This window comes from Aedes albopictus, chromosome 1, assembly GCF_035046485.1.
Source record: "Aedes albopictus strain Foshan chromosome 1, AalbF5, whole genome shotgun sequence".
NCBI classification, from domain to species: domain Eukaryota; kingdom Metazoa; phylum Arthropoda; class Insecta; order Diptera; family Culicidae; genus Aedes; species Aedes albopictus.
Window position 1 is genome coordinate 44989595 of NC_085136.1, and position 20134 is coordinate 45009728.

General features: G+C 41.8%; 1 protein-coding gene across 1 annotated transcript in view; it reads right to left on the reverse strand.

Annotated features, from left to right (window-relative positions):
* Positions 1-19873, reverse strand: part of LOC134284904 (SET domain-containing protein SmydA-8-like) — a 40983-nt gene extending 21110 nt beyond the window's left edge. Inside the window, exons 1-3 of the mRNA XM_062844443.1 lie at positions 19541-19873; positions 8860-9048; positions 8188-8719 (exon numbers count right to left, since the gene is read on the reverse strand). Of these exons, the coding sequence (XP_062700427.1) occupies positions 8188-8719; positions 8860-9048; positions 19541-19705 (886 nt within the window). The 5' untranslated portion in view covers positions 19706-19873. The remainder of the gene's footprint in view (positions 1-8187; positions 8720-8859; positions 9049-19540) is intronic.
* Between the last annotated feature and the right edge of the window lie 261 nt (positions 19874-20134).

The window sequence follows — 20134 nt, forward strand, 5'->3', positions numbered from 1 at the left end:
GAAATGGGGATATAACGTGGTGGATCAAGAGATGCAGGTGTGAGTCAAGAGGGTTTCCAGTGAGGTTGAAGGAGGGCAAAGGGTTTCGGAGGAGTGCATTTTATCATTTTTTGTCTGTTTTTGTATTTTGATTACATTAAATTGTCACATAAAGACCCGTATAAGAGGCGTCTCTATTTGGGATTTGTAAAAGATTTTAAGGTGGCTCCATGGAGGATTGAAGAAGGCTTGTTTGTGTTTATAAGCGTTCTAGGAGCGTTTCAGGTTATTTAAAAGTGTTTCAAAAGAGTTTACCAAAGGTTCCAAGTGAGTTTCAGGTGGTTCCAATGAGCTGCAAGAGTCTTCTAGAAGCGCTGCAAGTTATTCCAAAACAATTTCAGGGAAGAGGAGGGGTGTTTCTCTAATGTAAAATTTTCTTAAACCCCTTGAGGCTTTTGAAATCCTCTGGAATCCGTTGAAACACTCCTATAGTTCTATGAAAACCCATTGAAATATCTCAGAAATGATTCTGGAATGCTCTTAAACCTTCTGGAAACTGGCAAAGCAATACTAGATTCTAAACTCCTTGATTGCACGAAGTTCTTCAGACCCCGTAGATAACCCCAACTTCGAAGCTTTTCTCTTTTCAAATTTTTTTATATTTTTGTCTACTTCTTCTGCTTTCTTCTGCGAATACCAGGAAAGCCCTCTAAGACCCCTTTGCCGTGTTTTTCCTACTCGATTTAAACCTTCCTTTCTTATTTTTCATTTGCCCTCAATGGTTTTCCTACATCATACCTATACAAGATCCTAATTTAAAACCCTCTGAAACAATCTTTTACCTCTCTTTGAAAAAGTGTGTTCAAGAGTGAGGGATGAGAAGGAGCTGTGACAATTTTGAGGTCTCCAGAGGCTTTCAAGAGCATAGATGTACTCGCATCATTTGTGAACTCTTGCTGTTGTAAGAAGAAAAAGGTTTATACTCACTTTGGCTCATAAATCTTAAGTTATATTTAATTATGAGTTCTGTGATTGTCTAAGTATCTGTAAACTCCCCTTAGTATATGTTTTCGAACCTACAAGTATTATGTGAGATCTTTTAAAGAGATTTTTGAAAGAACTTTATGCTTTCACAGATTCATGAATCTATGTACAGGCACATGAAATCCCTTGCGTATAGATCATCACGTTTTAATTCTAAAACGCATTAAAACCGTTCTAAAACTCCCGAAACACACTTGAAACACCTTGAAATGCCTCTGAAACGTCTCCAACATTCCTCTTAAACCGCTCTATAGCTCACTTAAAAGCAAGTGCAGCCCCCTGAAGAGCCCGGAATGTCCTCTGGAATCCTATGAAATGCTCTGAAAAGGCGTTGATACGCATTGAAACGCCTCTGAAACTTTCTCTTAAACCGCTTAATTGAGAGCCTGTTAAGCCCCCTCTACTCCTGGAACACTCGGAAACACCTCGAAAAGCATCTAAAACCTTTCCCTGAAGTTCGCCTGTAAGCCAGCCCCCCCATATTCTCCTTGTACCCATCAGAACCTCTCTGAAGCTGAGCTCAGAGCCTGTGAATAACCACTCTTGAAGCCTTTGAAATTTATTTAGGCGCCTTAAAACGTATCTGAACCCTCTCAAACTTGTCTGAAGCTCTCACGACGCCTCTGATATCTCCTGAAAGGCATTGAAAAGCCTCTAAAACCTTCGTTAAGCATCCTGAAGCTCACCTGCGAGCAGGACCATAGACAGAAGTGAAAGGGGCAGGGGTGTTGGTTTCGGGTTACCACCCGACCTACTACCCTCTTCTGAGCACGGCCCTATCTGAAAGTCTGTGAAGCCCCTCAAAGCTCCGTAATGCCTTCTGAAGCTCCTTGAAATGGTTGAAAATGCCTGGTGATGTTACTGAAACCCCTCAGATACCTCAGAGCTCATTGAAGCCTTTGAAACACCCTTGAAGATATCTTGAAAGCCCCTGATGCCCCATAAAAAATCATAAATTCGCCAGAGAAGCGTCGGAAATCCTCTGATCTTAGTAAAGGACTTCCTTTTGACTGCCTTGAGCATAGAGTATCTTCGAGCCTGCCACACGAGAAGCAGGTCAGCTACCGAGAAACAGGCTTCGTCTTAGTGAGGACGATACGGCAAGAAGAAGAAGGAGCGTTACCTTCGGGGAGTTCCCGGTGCGGTACTTCAATGGGATTCGTATGATTTTAAGCAAGTTACAGGGGCATAGCATGGGGCATTCAAAGGGCTTAAGAGGTTTTAAAAGGCGTTCCAGTTTGTTTCACATGATTTGAGGAGGTTTTCGGAGCTATTCAGAGTATTTTCAGAGAGTTGCCGAGGCGCTACTAGGGGTTTCAGGGGGTCCCAGGGGAGTTCCAGAGGGTCTCAGGGGCGTTTCAGGTGGTTTCAGGTCCGTATCAGTGTATTTCAAAGGGGTTTCTTGGGCGTTTCGCGATGAGAACTGAAAGGGTCGCAGGAAGTTTGAGGAAGTACCGCGAGGTCAGGGTGCTTAAGGGGCTCTGAGGAGGTTTTAGGGGTCCCCTGAGGAGGGTCTTATGGGGCGTTCAAGGTGTCTCAGGAGCGTTTCAGGGGTGTTTCAGGGGGTCGCAGGGGATTTTAGGTGGTTAACTTGAAATACCAGGAACGTCACAGAAGGTTTCCAGGGGCTCTTCAGGGTGTGCCACAGGTTTTTGGGGGTGTTCCACGGACGTTTTAGGAGGTACCTGGAGGTCTTTGGGGCGTTTCAGAGGATATTCGGAGGGCACATGTAGATCGCAGAGGCGTTTCAGAAGATCTCAGTAAACCACAGGGGGTTTCAGGGGGTCTCGACGGCAGCGCAAAAAATTTCATTCCGACATAGCTATATTGATATTTTCAATAGATATCAATTCAATTGATATTTTTAATAAGTATCAATTGGCATTTTTCGAAGGTAGTCGATGACATTTTCCTTAAATGTTAAAGATAAAGAAGATTTTCCGTGATATTCTTGGACTGGTCTAGCTGCACAAGTTTTTCGTATTCCTTATTTTCTGATTCAGCTTTTGAAATGAACTATAGGTGTTTGCATCCAAATACGCCGAAATGACATTTTCAGCACTGCTGAAGGGCATTCAGGGGGTTTCAGCGGGTGTTTTGGACGCATCAGGGGGTTTCAGAGACGCCTCAAGGGGATTCATGAACTTGTCAGGTATTTCCAGGTGTTTTTTTGGAGTTTCCTGGTGCGTTTCAGGAGGGTAGCTGAAGGTCTCAGGAGCGTTTCAAGGGGTCTGAGAAGATATGTGGAGATCTAAGGTGACGTTTCGGAAAGTCCCGGAGAGTTCTAGGGATTCTAAGGAGGATTCAGTATGGTTACAGGAGATCTTCGTGTCGCAGAGGCGTTTCAGAAGGTCTCAGGAAGCCTTAGGGGGTTTCAGAGTAGCTCAGAGGGTTTCAGGGGGCTCCATAGGGTCTCAGAAACGCCACAGTGTGCCTCAAAGGCGTTCTAGGTGGTTTCCGGAGCGTTTGGAGGGATCTCAAGGTGTACCCAGAGGTTTCAGAGGCGTTCCAGAGAACCTCAGGAGGTTTCGGAGGGGTTCCAGGGGATATCACGGCGTTTCACGAGTTTCGAGGGGTATCAGAAACTCTGTGGCACTTCAGAGGGTCTCGTGGGCTCTTCTGGGGCACCCAGAAAATTTCACGGGGGCTCCAGGAACGTTTCAGGAGGTCCCTGAGGCTTCCAGGGTGTTTCAATGGCGCTTCTAAGGATCTCTGGGGTATGCCATGGGGTCTCATAAGAATTTTGGAGGGTTCAAGGGATGAGTTCTGTAGTGATCTCAGTGCCGTTTCAGGGGTGTTTCCGAGGGACCCAGGGGTCTCAAAGAGAGGTTGGAGGGACTTTCGGAAAGTATCCTTGGTCCAATTCAAATACTAGGCCCAGAAGCAATGCCTGTAGCAATGCCGTGGTTTCCTCATCAAAGCCCTGACTTAATGTGTGCACCAAAATCCCTCTTTTATTGTCCCTTCTCTGAAACCTCCTGAAACGACCTGAAACGCTTTAAAACGCTTTGAAACGCCTCTGAAACCCACATGAAACCTCCGTAAAATACACCAGCGAGCCTCATAATCACCCACAACCCCACCACCCCTTGAAATCCTCCGAAAAGACCTGAGACGCATTGATACGCCTTGAACCTCCTGAAACACCTTGAAATGCATTGAAGTGCACTGAAACGTCTTTAAATGCTTTGAAACGCTTCTGAAACCCCCATCAAACTTCCGTGAAATTCATCTAAGTGCTTCTGAAGCCCCCAAAAACCGCTCCAAAACCTGCTCAAACGCCCTGAAACGTACTGAAACGCTATGAAACCCCCATGAAATCGAAGTGAAACTCACCTGAGAGCCTCTGAAGCTTCCCTTAAAAACTTCCTGAAACGCCTTGAAACGCCTGGATACGATTTGGAATGCCTCTGAAACCCTGAGAACCACCGAAACCATCTGAAACACCTCTCAAACGTTCTGTAACGACCCGCAAAGCATTGAAACTGTTTAAATGAAATTGGCATGAAATTTCATGAAACACCTGGAAACGCTTTGAAATGCGTTGAAACGTCTTGATGCGTCTCTGAAGCCCTCTAGAGTTCACCCGAGAGCCTATGAAACCCCCTAAACGCCCTCTGAAACCTCCTGACACGTCCAGAAATGCCGCTGCCCCCTTCCCTTTTAAAACTGCGTTGAAATCACTTTGACCCTTCCCCTTTGCATCAGAAAGCCTTGAGCCCCGTTTCAAGGGGTTTCAAATGGTTGTGGGTTTTGAAGAAGGTCCAGGAGGAAGGGGATGGTATTTCAGGTGAGTTTCAGAGAGTTTTATGGAGCATCCGAGGCGATTGATAGGTTTCATAAGCATTGCACCAGAAATCACAGTAATGTTTTGAGCGCCTGTGTTCAAGCTGAATTTCAGGAGATTTCAATGGGTTTCAAGGACCTTTCTGGATCACTGCAAGTGGTTTAGAGTAGATCAGCGCTGCTTCCGCGACCTTGCTTACCTTTTGAACACGTTTGTAATGCTCGTTTTCATCATTGGGGCATATAAGGGCCTAGGCCACAAAGGGTTAACCCTTTGGAGCCGAGGGGGTCATATATGTATGACCCCAATATAGAAACGGCTGTATAAATTCACCCATTCGATAAAACAGAATACTGTCTTTGGCAAAGGTGTTGCAAATGGAGTCCTCTATTAGGAAAATAATTGGAATATTTGTATTTGGGATTTCATTGATAACCAAGAACATCCTGAACACCATGAAATTTAGAAGATCGAAATAATTGACATACCAGTTGTTCCAAAAGCTGAACTTGGATGTGAGTTATGTTTATATGTATTAATTAAGCCTTCGTCAAGAATATCAAAAGGTGTTTCATATTCTGGGATGTTCTAGGTGTTCTAAATTGTCCTATAGTGAAGTCCTTCAAATCTACAGGAATAATTTTATGTATTTTTGCCACAAATAATAGCATTGCATAACCTACTGTGATCCTTGAAGCTCTTGACATCTACAATGTCATTTATAGGCACTGTGGGATATTCCAGGTCTGCCAAGTTTCCTTTGAGTTCAGGTCTTCAGGTCTACACTCGTAACAGTAGCCATATCTGTCATACTGAGTAACGTTGCATATTCAACCGCAGTTACTGGCGCAATATGAAGTCTACTAGCTTATTATAAACCTTTGGGACATTTAGGGTCGTCCAAACTGTTTTATAATGAAGTCTCTCAAATCAACAAGAATAACATTTATGTGTTTTTTCAATAAATAATAGTATTGCATAACCTGCTGGGATCCGCGAAGCTCTTGAAATCACAATGATCATTTGAAGACACTACAGGAATATTTCAGGTCAGCCAGGTTACCTTTGAGTTCAGGACTTGAGGTCTACACTCGTAACAACAGCCATATCTGCTATACAGAGTAACGTTGCATATTTATCCGTAGTTACTGGACCAATCTGAATTTTTTTTTCTTTGGGACATTCAGGTTCGTCCAAATTGTTCTATAATGAAGTCCTTCAAATCTACATGAAAAACTTTATATGTTTTCGCCATAAATAACAGTATTGCGTAATTTGCTGGGATCCGCGAAGCTTTTGAAACTCAAAATGTCATTGAGAGACACTACAGGGATATTCCAGGTCAGCCAAACTACCTTGAAATTCAGGACTTCAGGTCTACACTCGTAACAGTATCCATATCTGTTATACTGAGTAACGCTGCTTAATCAACCGCAGTTACTGGAGCAGTCTGAAGTCTACAAGCTTATTATAAACCTTTGGGACATTCAGGGTCGTCCAAACTATTCTATAATAACGTTCTTCAATTCTAAACACACTCAATCCTGAATTGCCTGTTCAGCACTTTTTTGGCGAAAATAGAACAGCAGAACTATTTCGGTAGCTTCGGTAATCGATTTTACTGAGGCTCAGTACACCAACTGTCAAAACCTGGTGCAAAAGGTAAACAATGCAGTATAGCTGTATACAGCTGTTCTATTTTCGTCAAAAATTTACCGAAAACGGTATTCCAAATTAAGTGTGAATAGAATAACTTAATGTTTTTTCGACATACACAATAGTATTGCATAATCTGCTGGGATCCGCGAAGCTCTTGAAATTTCGAACGTCATTAAAAGACATCACAGGGATATTCCAAGTCAGCCAAACTACGTTGGAGTTCAGGACTTCAGGTCTACACTCGTAACAACAGACATATATGTCATACTGAGTAACGTTGCATAATCAACCGCAGTTACTGGAGCAATCTGAAGTTCACTCTTTTTTATCATAAACCTTTGGGACATTCAGGTCCATCCAAACTGTTCTATAATGAAGTCCTTTAAATTTACTAGAAAAACTGTTTGTTTTCACCATAAATAATAGCATTGCTTAATCAGCTGAGATCCGTGAAGCTCTTGAGATCTCAAATGTCATTTAAGGACACTATGAGAATGTTACAGGTCAGCCAAATTATCTTTGAATCAGAACTTCGGTTCTACACTCGTAACATCAGCTATATCTGACATACTGAGTAACGTTTCATAACCAGTCGCGGCGACTGGACCAATTTGAAGTCTGCTTCATAATATTATGAACCTTTGGGACATTGAGGGTCGTCCAAACTATCCTCATGATTAGCTCTTGATAGTAACGGTATTTTTCTACTCACAATGAACTTTAAACTGTAATCTGTAATCCCCCTGGCATATCATGAGTCATTTAAAGATAGTTTTGATATATATTCCAGATCAACAACACTACTCCGGAGGCCATAGCTTCAGATCTACACTTGTGATAAAAAAATCTTCCACTACGTTAAGTAGTGCTACATAATCCACTGTGCTTACCAAAGCAGTTAGAGGAACAATAAGCGTTGTTATATATTTATGGAACATTTTGGGCTTCCTTACTGTCATGAAGCTTAGTTGAGAAATACAACCACAGTAACTTTCAGAAGGCTTATTAGACATGATAGATTATAAATCGTAGTTTTTAATGAAAGATGTTACCGTGACACCCGTAGACTTAAGGATTTAAACTCAAGAACAGTTTGGATGACTTAAAATATTCCGACTGATCTGATACTGTCTGTTGAACTTTCAGAAGACTTTTTGGATATGATAGATTACAAATCGTGGCTTTGTTTAATGAAAGAAGCTACCATTACAACTATAGACTTAAGGATCTAAACTCAAGAATAGTTTGGATGATCTTGGATATCCAGAAAAAAATGTTCTACTGTTATTATGCTATTGACCACCAAAACTACAGAAAAACGTAGAAAAAAAAACTCCATACTAACGCTTGGAAAAATTCCGGCTTCAAAGGGTTAAACCGGGGATTGTCCTAAATATTATGTGAAATAATAATGAAACCCCTCATACTCCTATGAAAAACCCTTAAAATCTTCTGACACCTCTTGAAACGTTCTTGAAATCCTATAAATTATCTTCAAGTCTTCTAAGACTTCCCTAGAATCCCTAGAAAACACAGTATACTTTCATAATCTGAAAGCTTCTGAAACGTCCCAGGAAATCCTGATACATGCTGGAACAGGCTGTAGCCTCCCAAGTCTTAACAGAAACTCCCAAGAGCAAAATCCTATTCTTGCATTCAATTTATGCAGCTGCCAGTGTTACGAAATTCTGGTTGTCGAACTGCCATCATTTACTCACCTGTAGCCACCACGACCAACCGCAGCTTCTCATCAAAGAAATGCTTGGTGTTCGGTCGGCAATGATGGGACATCATGGCGCCCAGCTCGTACAAACCGCGAACCTTCACGTCCCGCTCCGGTAGCCGAACGTCGTAGCAGTTGGTGTCCAAAATGGCAGCAATTTGCAGCAGCTCCTGCTCGGTGACCTCCGCCCGCATCCCAAGGACGTCACGCACAAATGGAACCAGATTGGTGCGGAGGGCCGCGTAGAGGGGCGTTTTGAGGCGCGTTTCCAGATGCGACTCCAAGGTGAGGAAGGTGTTCTGGAAGCGTTGGGGGTTTGATCGCTTGAGGAGGAGGGCTCTGAGGGGAACCACTACGCAGTAGGAAGATTCTTTCCGGGTTGGATCGGTGGGGTTGAAATGGATCCGCGAACGTACGGCTTTGGATGACCGGGCCAGCAGAGGGCATTCGTCCTTGTGTTGAGATGAGGTTTCACATGCGGGACCGCACAAAGGCCAACTGCAGTGGCGACAGTGATGAAAATCAATCTGCGAATGAGTTTATATGTTGGGACTGATTGATGTTGATGCAAGTATAATTGTACCGTAACTGCGGGTGAGGTTGGTCGCTTATTACGATGAAAAAACACAGCAAATGATTTCGCCGCAGCCTACGGTACAAAACCCACCTGTGGAGCGTCGTCATCTGTCGAACGTTGCAATAATTGCGGTGCCAAGCTCCGGTGGCAACCGAGGCAAACCGCTGTGCTGGCAATTTTTGGACCCAACAGAAGAGGGGTGTCGGTGTAGATGACTTCGCCACGGTTGATTGGACGGGTTGCCGTCAGATGGCGTCCGAGGGTTGCGTTTTTGGAGATCTGCCATTTTGGGAGGTATTAAAATGATAATTTTTCATTGAATCATACAAAACTAAATAGTAACAGTAGTAAGAGCGTACACGTGCAATTGGAATTCATTATGAGTTTCTTCTCGCCCATGTTGACAGTAAATTTGTTCTCGAATTTGTTCAATTAATTTAGAATTTTAAAAGTTGTGGTACTTTTACCGACTGAGAATTTTGTATGTTCATTTAAAAACCTTTGACAATTGCATAATTAATAAGGGTATGCGGTATACCGAAAAGTTTCGCCAAATACACCTCGAAACGAAATTCCGCGGAATTCCACGGAATTCAACCAGGCGAAATTTATGATTTTGAATTTCGTTTCGATTCGTCAAATTCTAAACATTTCGCCTTCAAAAAATAGATTTTGACGAAATTGCACGGAATTCCGCGGAATGTCTAATAAATTTCGAAAACAAGTTCATTGTGTAAATGCCGTTTGTGAAATAGTTTAAATTTTTAGTAGATCTCTTGAAAGGGAATTACCATTACATCTGCATGACCAGGGCTGGATGTACGGGTGGAGGGGGGTGGCCGGGGGTGGTTATTCGGGCTCCGGGCCCCCACATTTTAGGCCCCCCTACAAAGACCTTTTTTGGTTATTATACATCCACTTTATGTTTCATATTGCGCAAATACTGTTTGAAAACAGAGAAATTTTGGTATGCTCATCACCAAGGGACCTTCGCATCCACTCGGGCCTCGGGCAATCCTTGATCCGGGCCTGTATATGACGAAACGCTATTCACGGTTAAGCTCTTATTTCTTTCGTTAATAAGAAATCTCGTAGAAGTTTCTGTAGGGTATTTTCTGATAAATTCAATCATCTATCATTTATTTTCAAGTTGTAGATTTCATGCTTTCTCTAGCTTGATTGGTAAACATCTAGTAGTTGATGTTTCCTCATCATATGCTTCATGTTTCTGATAAACAATCGATATTAGATCATCTCACAGAGCTACTAATTCTGGCACTGCAGTCTTGGGGAGTTAAATGAAAGTTTTAAATAGGGTATCGCGCCACTTGGGCGGTGGCTTCTATATTCGTCTGTTTTCCACTATAACTCAGTTAATTTTGAACCGATTGACTTGAAATGTTGTACACGGGTAGATACTATACCTATCTCACCACATTCCAAAAGTTGTGTCAATTGGTTCAAATTATAGTGGAAAACAGACGAATATAGAAGCCACCGCCCAAGTGGCGCGATTCCCTATTTCCCAAAGTTTCGACTCGTATTATAGTCTTCTTCAGGGGATAATTCTGGATTTTTTTTTCGTTTGGGATTGCATTGAACCAGGCACATCCAGTGGAGGTAACGATTGGTTTGAAGATTGTGGCTAATTTGTAGCTCGAGCATCTTATAGCATCATCACAATGATGCTACGCATTGGTGTGATCTTAAGCCATTGGAGTAATCTTATTCGGTTATTGGTGTAAATTTTGAAATTTTCAATATGTGTTGCTAAAAATTGAAGAAAAAAATATCTGAGATCATTTGGGCACTTTGCGTTCTAACTCAGTCAATTTTGAACCAAATGACTTGATTTTTTTACGCAGTGAGATGTGCAAAACTCCAAGTAAATTGCTACAATATTGGCTGACTTACAGCTCAAAGTGATCAGAATCGGTCCAGAGCCCAAATGTTCCTCCACCCTTGTTACGCAAAGTTGGGTACTTATCTGAAATGTTTAGACATTTCAAATTATATTTGAACACCTCATTTTGCATAAGATGCATGCTAATAGGAATTCAATTGTTAGTTTTGTGAGGAGATGTTTCCTAATTAGATCACCGAATTTGTGAGTAGTTCTATTTTTCATGTGTATATTATTATTTTAGCATTTTAGCTTACCGAACACAAATCCAATGTCGGGTTTGATGTGAGAAACGGTAGCAGCAAAACCTAATTGAGCTGTAGCAAATGAAGTCTTGAAGATGAGACTTAACGGAAACACCGCCAAGCCACCGCTACAAAAAAATGCAAACACGCAGCATCCATTTCCTGATCAATTTCATATATAAGTGCAAAATTCCGCGGAACTTTTTCGAAAATTTCGTTTCGTTTCGAAAAATACCGAGTGAATTCGGATTTCGTACCGATCTCACGAAACATTTTTGAATTTCGTTTCGTTTCGTACCGCATTGCATAAGAAATTTCACATATCGTTTCGTTTCTTTTCGCTTTGAAAAAATCCCATACCGCATACCCTTAATAATTAATGTATGGCAGGTTGAAAAAAACTTCAAGTTCAGATAAATTGAGAGAACTCTGAATTTGAACAAATCATTCAACAACTACTATATAACAAAACCGATCAGATTCAGGAACAAGCAAACTTCAAGCTTCCCATTATTTTTGTCAAATTCTGGAAACCTTTTAGTCCCACATATGTTCATTCAAAAAAAGCATAAAACAGATAACGGCAAAAAGATGACTTTTTGATGGATACAAACCCATGAATGCCTACGAAACATACGGAGCACAGCGACTGTGGTGGCATAGTCTGATGTATGATACGGATTTAGAACGGAAAAGCTGGGTAGGGGACAGCAAAGAACGAACGAAAAAAAGGTTTCATTCATAACTGGGAGAAAGTCAAACCTGATGTGGGCGCTTTGTGTGGGCCTGAGAGAGCTTAACAAACGATCCATTTTGGTTGTTGGGTTCTTGGAAAATGGAAAAGGAATGATGAAATGCTGGCTAATGATTTGACAAAAGGACCATCTTTTTATTCATCATAAGCTTATCGTGGAATAGATGAATAGTTACTTTTTTGTGGGGGATTTTGACGATTGACTCCTATCTGTCATACGTCAGTCATACAAAATGAAACAGAAGTTTAAGACATTGCATGTTAACTTCTACAAAATTTTAATTTTTTCGTTAAAAAAATTGTTCTTATTTCACAGGGATTAATTTTTATTTAATTAGTTCAAGATCAAATTGATAATAACACTGAATCAATAATTTGCCGCCATAATACTGGATTTGCAGCTCTCCAACGTCGGTCACGCCCAACACTCGCCAGATCACGCTCCACCTGGTCCGCCCATCGTACTCTCTGCGCTTCACGCCTTCTTGTACCAACCGGATGGTTAGCAAACACTAACCTTTCAGGGTTGTTGTCCGGCATTCTTGCAACATGCCCTGCTCACCATAACCGTCCAGCTTAACCCTTTGAAGCCGGATAAATTCGCCACTGCTGCCGCAGCCTCACTGGTCCCGAATATGTTTGTAATGCTCGGTTTCATCGCCGGGGTCATATTGACCCCTCCGGCTCCAAAGGGTTAAGCTACTTTCAGGATGTTGGGTTCTCCGTAAAGTTTAGCGAGCTCGTGGTTCATTCTTCTCCGCTATACACCGTTCTTCTACACGCCGCCGAAGATCGTCCTTAGCACGCGTCGCTCGAATCTCCGAGTGCTTGCTGGTGCTCCTCGAGCAACCTCCATGTGTCGTGTCCGCAGAGAACCCCAGGTCTTATTGGTGTCTTGTACATGTACAGTTTTGCACATCGGTCATCGTTGCTCTTATCAGTCTGGTAAGCTTCCCGGGACAGCTGTTCTCGTCTATGATTTTCCATAGCTCTGTGCGGTCGATACTGTCGGTTCCGGGTCATTTGGCCGAACGCCATTTGGCCGAATTCCGTTTGGCCGAATGCCATTTGGCCGAAAGGGTCATTTGGCCGAATGCCATTTGGCCGAATGCCGTTTGGCCGAAAATGAATGATGAATTTAAGTGACCATACCACTGTTCCCAGCCTCAGTATAACTTGGAAGAACAGCCTATGAATCAAAGAAGGAAAAATCTTTGATAAAGTATAGGCAGTTTCAACGCCAACTAATTCCTGAATGTCAAAACTAGAAAGAATAGCCTATGATTAAAAGAAGGAAATATTTCTGATGATCATATTGGCAGTTAGAGTATCAAAAACTTCTTCTGAATTCTTTTGATCATGATTCGGCCAAACGACCCTTTCGGCCAGATGGCATTCGGACAAATGGCGTTCGGCCAAACGGCATTCGGCCAAACGGCATTCGGCCAAATGGCCGGACACCGATACTGTCGTATGCCGCCTTGAAGTCGATGAATAGGTGGTAAGTTGAGACGTGGTAATCAGGGCATTTGTGGAGGATTTGCCGTACGGTGAAGATCTGGTCGATTGTCGACCGGCCGTCAACGAAGCCGGCTTGATAACTTCTCACAAACTCGTTTACTTAAGGTGAAAAACGATGGAAGATGATCTGGGATAGCGTTTTCTAGGTGGCATTCCAAATGGTGATCACTCAGAAGTTCTCACACAATAACTTTATCATATTATCCCTTCCTTCCACTTCTCCAGTAGCTGTTCGGTTTCCCAGATCTTGACTACTATCCGGTGCAGACAGGTGACCAACTTTTGCCGGCCCATCTTGATGAGTTCTGCTGCGATACCGTCCTTACCAGCCGCTTAGTACTTTTTGAGCTGGTGGATGGCATCCTTTACTTCCCCCAGCGTGGGAGTTGGTACCTTGATACCTTGTTGGCTGCAAAGTAACTTTACTCCAACGCGGAGCATTTAAGCCTTAAAATCTTGAAAAAAGCCGCAATATTGAATTTTGAGCCGCCATTTTGGTTTTAAGTCCGCCACCTTGGAAATTCTGGTCGCCATTTTTTTGACTCCAGACTTCTTCCCCATACCAGATATGCCCATATTGAATTGTTTTAGAGCCCAAAATTCAATTTAACAACCACACTCACGAATTTGGAGACGCCATCTTTGGTATTCTGGCTGCCATTTTTGAAATACGGTTGGCTTCCCATACCAAATATACACATATCGAATGGTTTTGGAGACTAATTCTCCATTAAAAAGCTGCCATCTTGAATTTTGAGCCACCATCTTATATTTTAAGACGCCTTCTTTGATATTCTGGTCACCATCTTGGATATTTTAATCGTAATTTCTGGACTACAGACATCTTTCCAATACCAAATATACGCATATTGAATGGTTTTAGAGTTAGAGCCTAAAACTCCATTGAACAGCCGTCATCTTGAATGTCGAGCCGCCATCTTGGATTTTCAAACGCCATCCTGCTCGCCATTTTCGAACTCTGGATATCTTCCTCGTATCAAATATACTCATATTGCTTGGTTTGAGCGACTAACACTCCATTAAACAGCCGCCATCTTGAATATGGAGCTGCCATCTTGGATTTTAGACCACCATCTTGTATATTCTGGTCGCCAGACATCTTCCCCATACCAAATACACCCATAGCGCATGGTTTAGAGTCTAAAAAAAAACAATGAATAGCCGCCATATTGAATTTAGAGTCGCCATTGCAGACTTAAACTTGGATTTCTCTGGAACTTTTGGTCCGACATCGTGGAATTTCTGGTCTCCAGTGTTGATTTCTACACAAAATTCGTCAACCATGCTAAAGATTACAAAAATCACCGCAGTTTGATGTGTCACATGATGGGGCTTGGTTCAGTGTTGTATACGGCCAGCTGTACCGGTGCTGTTCCAGATCACTGAAATGGTCATAACTTCGGAGCGCCTTGACCGATTCGAACCGTTTTCAATAGCAAACAATGCGGTGAAATTCCGGTTCGATTCGAGCTATAATCCGAAAAATCGGCCAATGGGAAGTGCCTCAAAAGTGAGTGAACTTTTTTGCGCACAGACATACATACATACACACATACAAACACCATCTCAATTCGTTGAACTGAGTTAATTGGTATTTGTGACTTGACCCTCCGAGCCTTCTATCGAAAATTCGTTTTTTGAGTGAACAATAGGTCGAATCTACTCCCAGCAAACTTAGAGCCCATGGTGATAAGCAGACGACAAGAAAACAAGAATATCAAAACGCATATTCAGAAGACAAAAGACCATTATATCAAGGGAGGAGGTCACCAGAAGACCAATAGATGAGAAGAACAGAAGGTCAAAAGACCAGTAGAGCAGATGGGAAGCAAATCAAAATCCCAGTAGAACAGAAGACCTGACGACAAAAAGGCCTATATGCCACGAGTTAGAGATCAGAACAGAACAGAACAGAACAGAACATCAGAAAAGACAAGAAGATCATCAATTAAGCATTGAAAATTAAGACTAGATGATCTAAAAATATAACTCAGAAGACCATCAGAACAATGGAACACCGGAAAACTATAAGATTATAACAGTGCACTGTGTGCTGCGAAGTGTCAGTATCAACCGATATTCAAAGCTGAAATTGAGATAGGTAACCACTCATTTTCCATTTATTATCTGAATATCATGCCCGTGTAGCTGCCGGCTTAGAATAGCACTACGGACCACCTGTTCCGGGGGTAAAAGTCCACCAAACAGGTAACCCCAATCCAAGGTGTTAGGCGACCCGTGCTGAGGGATGAATGGTTGAGGGGGTTTAAAAGATGCTCGATCTTTAACGGAGCCCGTAGCGTGGGTAGATCGCCTTTTTGGGTTGCGTTGCGGTGTTAGATCTACCAAACCGAAATCTAGTGTCGTCCTATTTTTCAATTTTGGAATATGTGTTCTGGTAATTCAAGGAATTATAGTATTTAGTCCTTACTACTAGTGTTTTGGAGACTTCCAGTTTTTGAATAAAACTGAGTTTACCAACTTTACTTTGCATATAGTTAAAAACCTCACCATCTGAGGCTAAACTCAATGCAAAGGAAATCAAATTGGGTTAGGGATCCATGTATGTACTAACTCTTCGAAGACTGGAAAGTGCTAGTACGCATAGGAACATACTAGAATTCTTATTACTGAACGCATGTTCCATTATTGGAATGATATTGCTGCTAATGTTAAAACCCGGGTCCTAATGGGGAGAATTTAGCAGTAAAACAAGGGTGATGCTAGGTTTCCGATGCATGGCCAATATCAGTTCTCTTGTTTTGTTTTCTAAGAAAACAAAACAAAAACTGTATCAAAATCGATACTTTATTGCCCCTCAATGGCAATTGAGTAATGCGACATGCACTACACTAAGGATACGGGTAATGTCACAATAGATCTAAAAACTGGTCGCAGTGACAAACCCGAACAGGAATAAAAAAAAAATCGGAATATCAATTGACTAGCCTCTTATCATTCAATTGACATCAGCTCCAGCCTCAGTCAAGGCACATATCAATCAATTCAGCCCCAGCTAGGATACATAAATGTGTGGTGCTGTAGGTTCAAAGTTTTGCCATCGTTGATGACGTCAAACCCGACATCAACCTATCATTCACCTATTTTTATTTTGGCCACCAAACCCAATATAGACCCAATAGTTGATCGATGTTGGTCCAACAGTGGCCCAACATTCGATAAAAATTGACCCGACTTTGATCCGACATTCGACATTTTTTGCAGTCTGGCGAAATTTTGCGGGGTTTTTCGTGTTTCGTGCCAAGCTACTCATTTGAGTGACAATATATTCAATTGACAAGGATTCACTTCTCATTTGATAGGTGCTCTGATTGAATGAAATCGTTTTGAACATAACTAGAAGCAAAAAATACTGAGCAGATTGGTTAGTTAGTGTTCAAATGAATGAATTGAATTTTTGCAACACTGGATTAGAAGACAAATAGTCCAAAATACCAGAAAACCTGAAAAAATGAAAAGACTAGCAAAAGAAGGAGCCTGAGAAAACTGGAAGGCAGAAGATCAGATTAGGCGCTGTCCATGAACTACGTACGTAGACTCCATTTTGTTAATCTGAGACCTCACCTCCTCCCCTCTCGTAGACTGTACCGTAGACTTTGGCCAGAATCCCCCCTCCCCCTTCAGAGACTACGTAGTTTATGGACAGGCCCTTATCAAAAAAAACCACGAATCGAAAAGACAAGAAATTCAAAAGATCAGTTGTTCTGATGACTGAGGATCACTAGAATTTATAAAAGCCACAAGGCCTGAAGTCAGAAAATACTTTAGGTCACGAGGCCAGACAATCAGAAGACCAGAATATCGAATGAACAGAAGACTTGCACACCAGAAGATCAAAAGACAATTCTAGATAATTATAATTCTAGATGACTCGAAAATCAAAAGATCAGAAGTCTGGGTGACCAGATAACAAGAATCACAGAAGACCAATAATCCAGGAGACTCTAATCTACAGCATTGAATACATTAATATTTCCGTTTTAGTATAACATCAACATCAAGAAATTATCTATCAGAGAAAAGGGAAAATAATAAATGAATTTCATAAAATCATGGAAGTATATCCCAGAATCCATAGAATGCGCTAGATTCGAGGAATATTTTGGGAAAACGGTACATTCGGGGAAACATTTTTCGGAGGAATGGTACATTCGGGGAAAAACTTTCGGGAAAACTTCACTTGGAGAAAGGACTTTCGGGAAAATGTCGCACAATCGCTATTACCTTTTTGAATGCTAACAAATGTGGTTATCATGATCTTCTACAGAAATCATTGAATGAACTCCAGGAGAAATCCCAGGTGGAACTTCAAGCAAGACGGAAGTTCCCGGAAGATTCCCTCAAAAAAATTCTAGAAAAAAAAATCCCTCAAGAAACTGCAGGCGAAATATTTTTAGAAAATCCAAGAGAAATTCCTAAATGAAGTCCTGAAGGAATTCCTGGAAAAAATATTCAAGAAGTTCTAGGAGAAATCCATGAAGGAATTTGAAAACAAATCCCTTATCGAATCCTTGAAGTAGAAATCCTCTAAAGAATTCCAGGAAAACATCCTGAGGAAATAACAGAGTAAATTCAACAAGAAACTCCTAGAAGAATCCCTGCAATAATTTATGGGTGAACCAACTGAAGAAGTATCTTGCGAAATCCCAGAAGGAGTTTATGAAAAAGTCTCTCAAGAAATTGCTGGAAAAATCCTATAAAAATCAAGAAGAAATCCCGAAAGGATTTTTCTGAATTGCTGCAATAGTTCCTGGGGAAATCTATGAAGGAGTTCCTGGAGAATTCCCTTAAGGAATTCCTGAAGAAATCCCCGAAGAAATTCCTTAAAGTGATCACGAAGAAATACTTGATGGAGGAATCCCCAAAGAATACTTGGAAAATTCAATGAAGGAGTTCCTGGAGTGATCCCAGAAGGAGTTTACGAAGAAATCTCTAAACATATTCCGAGAAAAAGTCCTCAAGAAAGCCTGGAGCAGTCAGTGAAGGCATTTGAGAAATTCGAGAAGAAGCTTCTGAAGGAGTTCCTGGAGAAAGCTCTCCAGCAACTCCAAGGGAAATTACGTAAAGATTTCTAGGAAAATCCTGAAGCAATTTCTGGAGGAATTCGAGAAAAAAATCTTAAAGATATCTCCGAAAAAAGATTTTACTGATGTAGTTTCTGTAAGAATCCATGGAGAAATGCTCGAAGAATTCCCGGAGAAATCCGTCAACAATTTCCAAGACAATGTCCTAGAGTAATTCCAGGAGAAATCTCTTAAAGGATTCTGGACGACTCTCTGAAGGAACTGCTGGAGGAATCTCTGAAGGACTTCCTGAATCAATTCCTGGAGGAATTATTAGAAGAACTTTCCAGAGGAATTTCTGAATGAACTCCGGGAGATACCCTTCACGGGGCTTTGAAATGAATTCCTGATGGAAACTCCTGGAGGAATTTCAGAAAAAAGAAAATCCCAGAGGAATCCGAGAAGTTAATCATTCAATCTCTGAAGTAACACATAAAGTAATTCTTGAATTAATTTCAGTCAAATCTCCTGACGGATTTTTTGGAAAAATCCCCAAAATCCCCTCATTCTTCGAGAATAGGCAAATTTTCTTCCAGCCAATTTACTGACGCTTTTATTAATGGAATAAGCTCTACTGTTTATTTTGCTTGGAGCTCGCAGTTCAGGATGGCCAGCCAGTGTCGTTGTTTCGGTGCAAATTTCAAGAAACTTCAAGAATATTTAATTCTCCATTCTTAAGTTTTGTCTGCAAATCGAATTTAGAGACACCTCCAACCATGCCTGGTTTTGAACATTATCTTCCATATGGGTCCGATTGGTCCTTCGCGGGTTTGACACAACCAAATGAGACAAACGCAAGCTTAAACGCAGGACGGAACAACTGTTTCAAAGACTAGATGATCAGTTTCTATGTTTTACTTGTTGAACCTCGTCTTGTTTTTGTTTTAGTATCCAGATTAAAAACAAGCAGATAGTGTTAGCAACGGTCGGATTAGGTTGCCAAATATTTGAACCTACATCGCCGGGAAGACAGTTGTCATTTCTTCGAGACCCCCAGAGATCCATCAAACACAGTCATTTGATCTATTTGATAGGCTCCATCGGACTAACTAAACAGAATGTAATAAGGTGTTTCACAAGTTTATTTTGTTGATGGTTTTGAATAATTCAGTTTTTACTTGCTGCAGATGTCATCGATTTGGTTAGGTATGTTGTACATATTATGTAACATAGAAACTACATCAATGGAGAATTATTTTTGCACTTCGACGTAATTCACGCTTGGAAAACAATTTCACTTCACCTTAAAACACCGGCACTGCTCCCGATGACCAGCCTTCCAGTGCTGCCGCTGATGGTCCCTACCGCAGTAGCTGACCTGCTGACAACCGCCACATCGTTTCCCACCGGAAACGCCACACACCGCACACCGTCCTTCTCCGGCAGTCATTGAACTTCCAACTACCATCAACAACGGCTCCGAAATAACCGAACAACACTTTTTGATTGACCCAAACTGACCGATTGATCCAACGACCGACCGCCGACGGATATACTTCCCATCCACCGCCAGAAGCGAGCGCACACTAAGTTGAGCTGTCGTGTTTCCATTTGTCTGGCGGGGGCCTATTTCGTCTCATTACCGCATATAGAGCTACAACCCCGACCGACGACTCCGAGACCGAGAGATATGGGGACCGGAGATGGACGGCGGACAGACCACCTGTCATAAGACGATTTGCTGCTTGGGCGCGAACGAACGGGGCTGACAGACACGTGCGCCCGACACTTTTCATTTTCGCGAAAATTTAAATACGAGGGGGAAGTGTGAATGGTACGTGGATGTTTTAATAGTCGTACTGACAAAAGTTTACTACTGTTATCAAAACATGACATT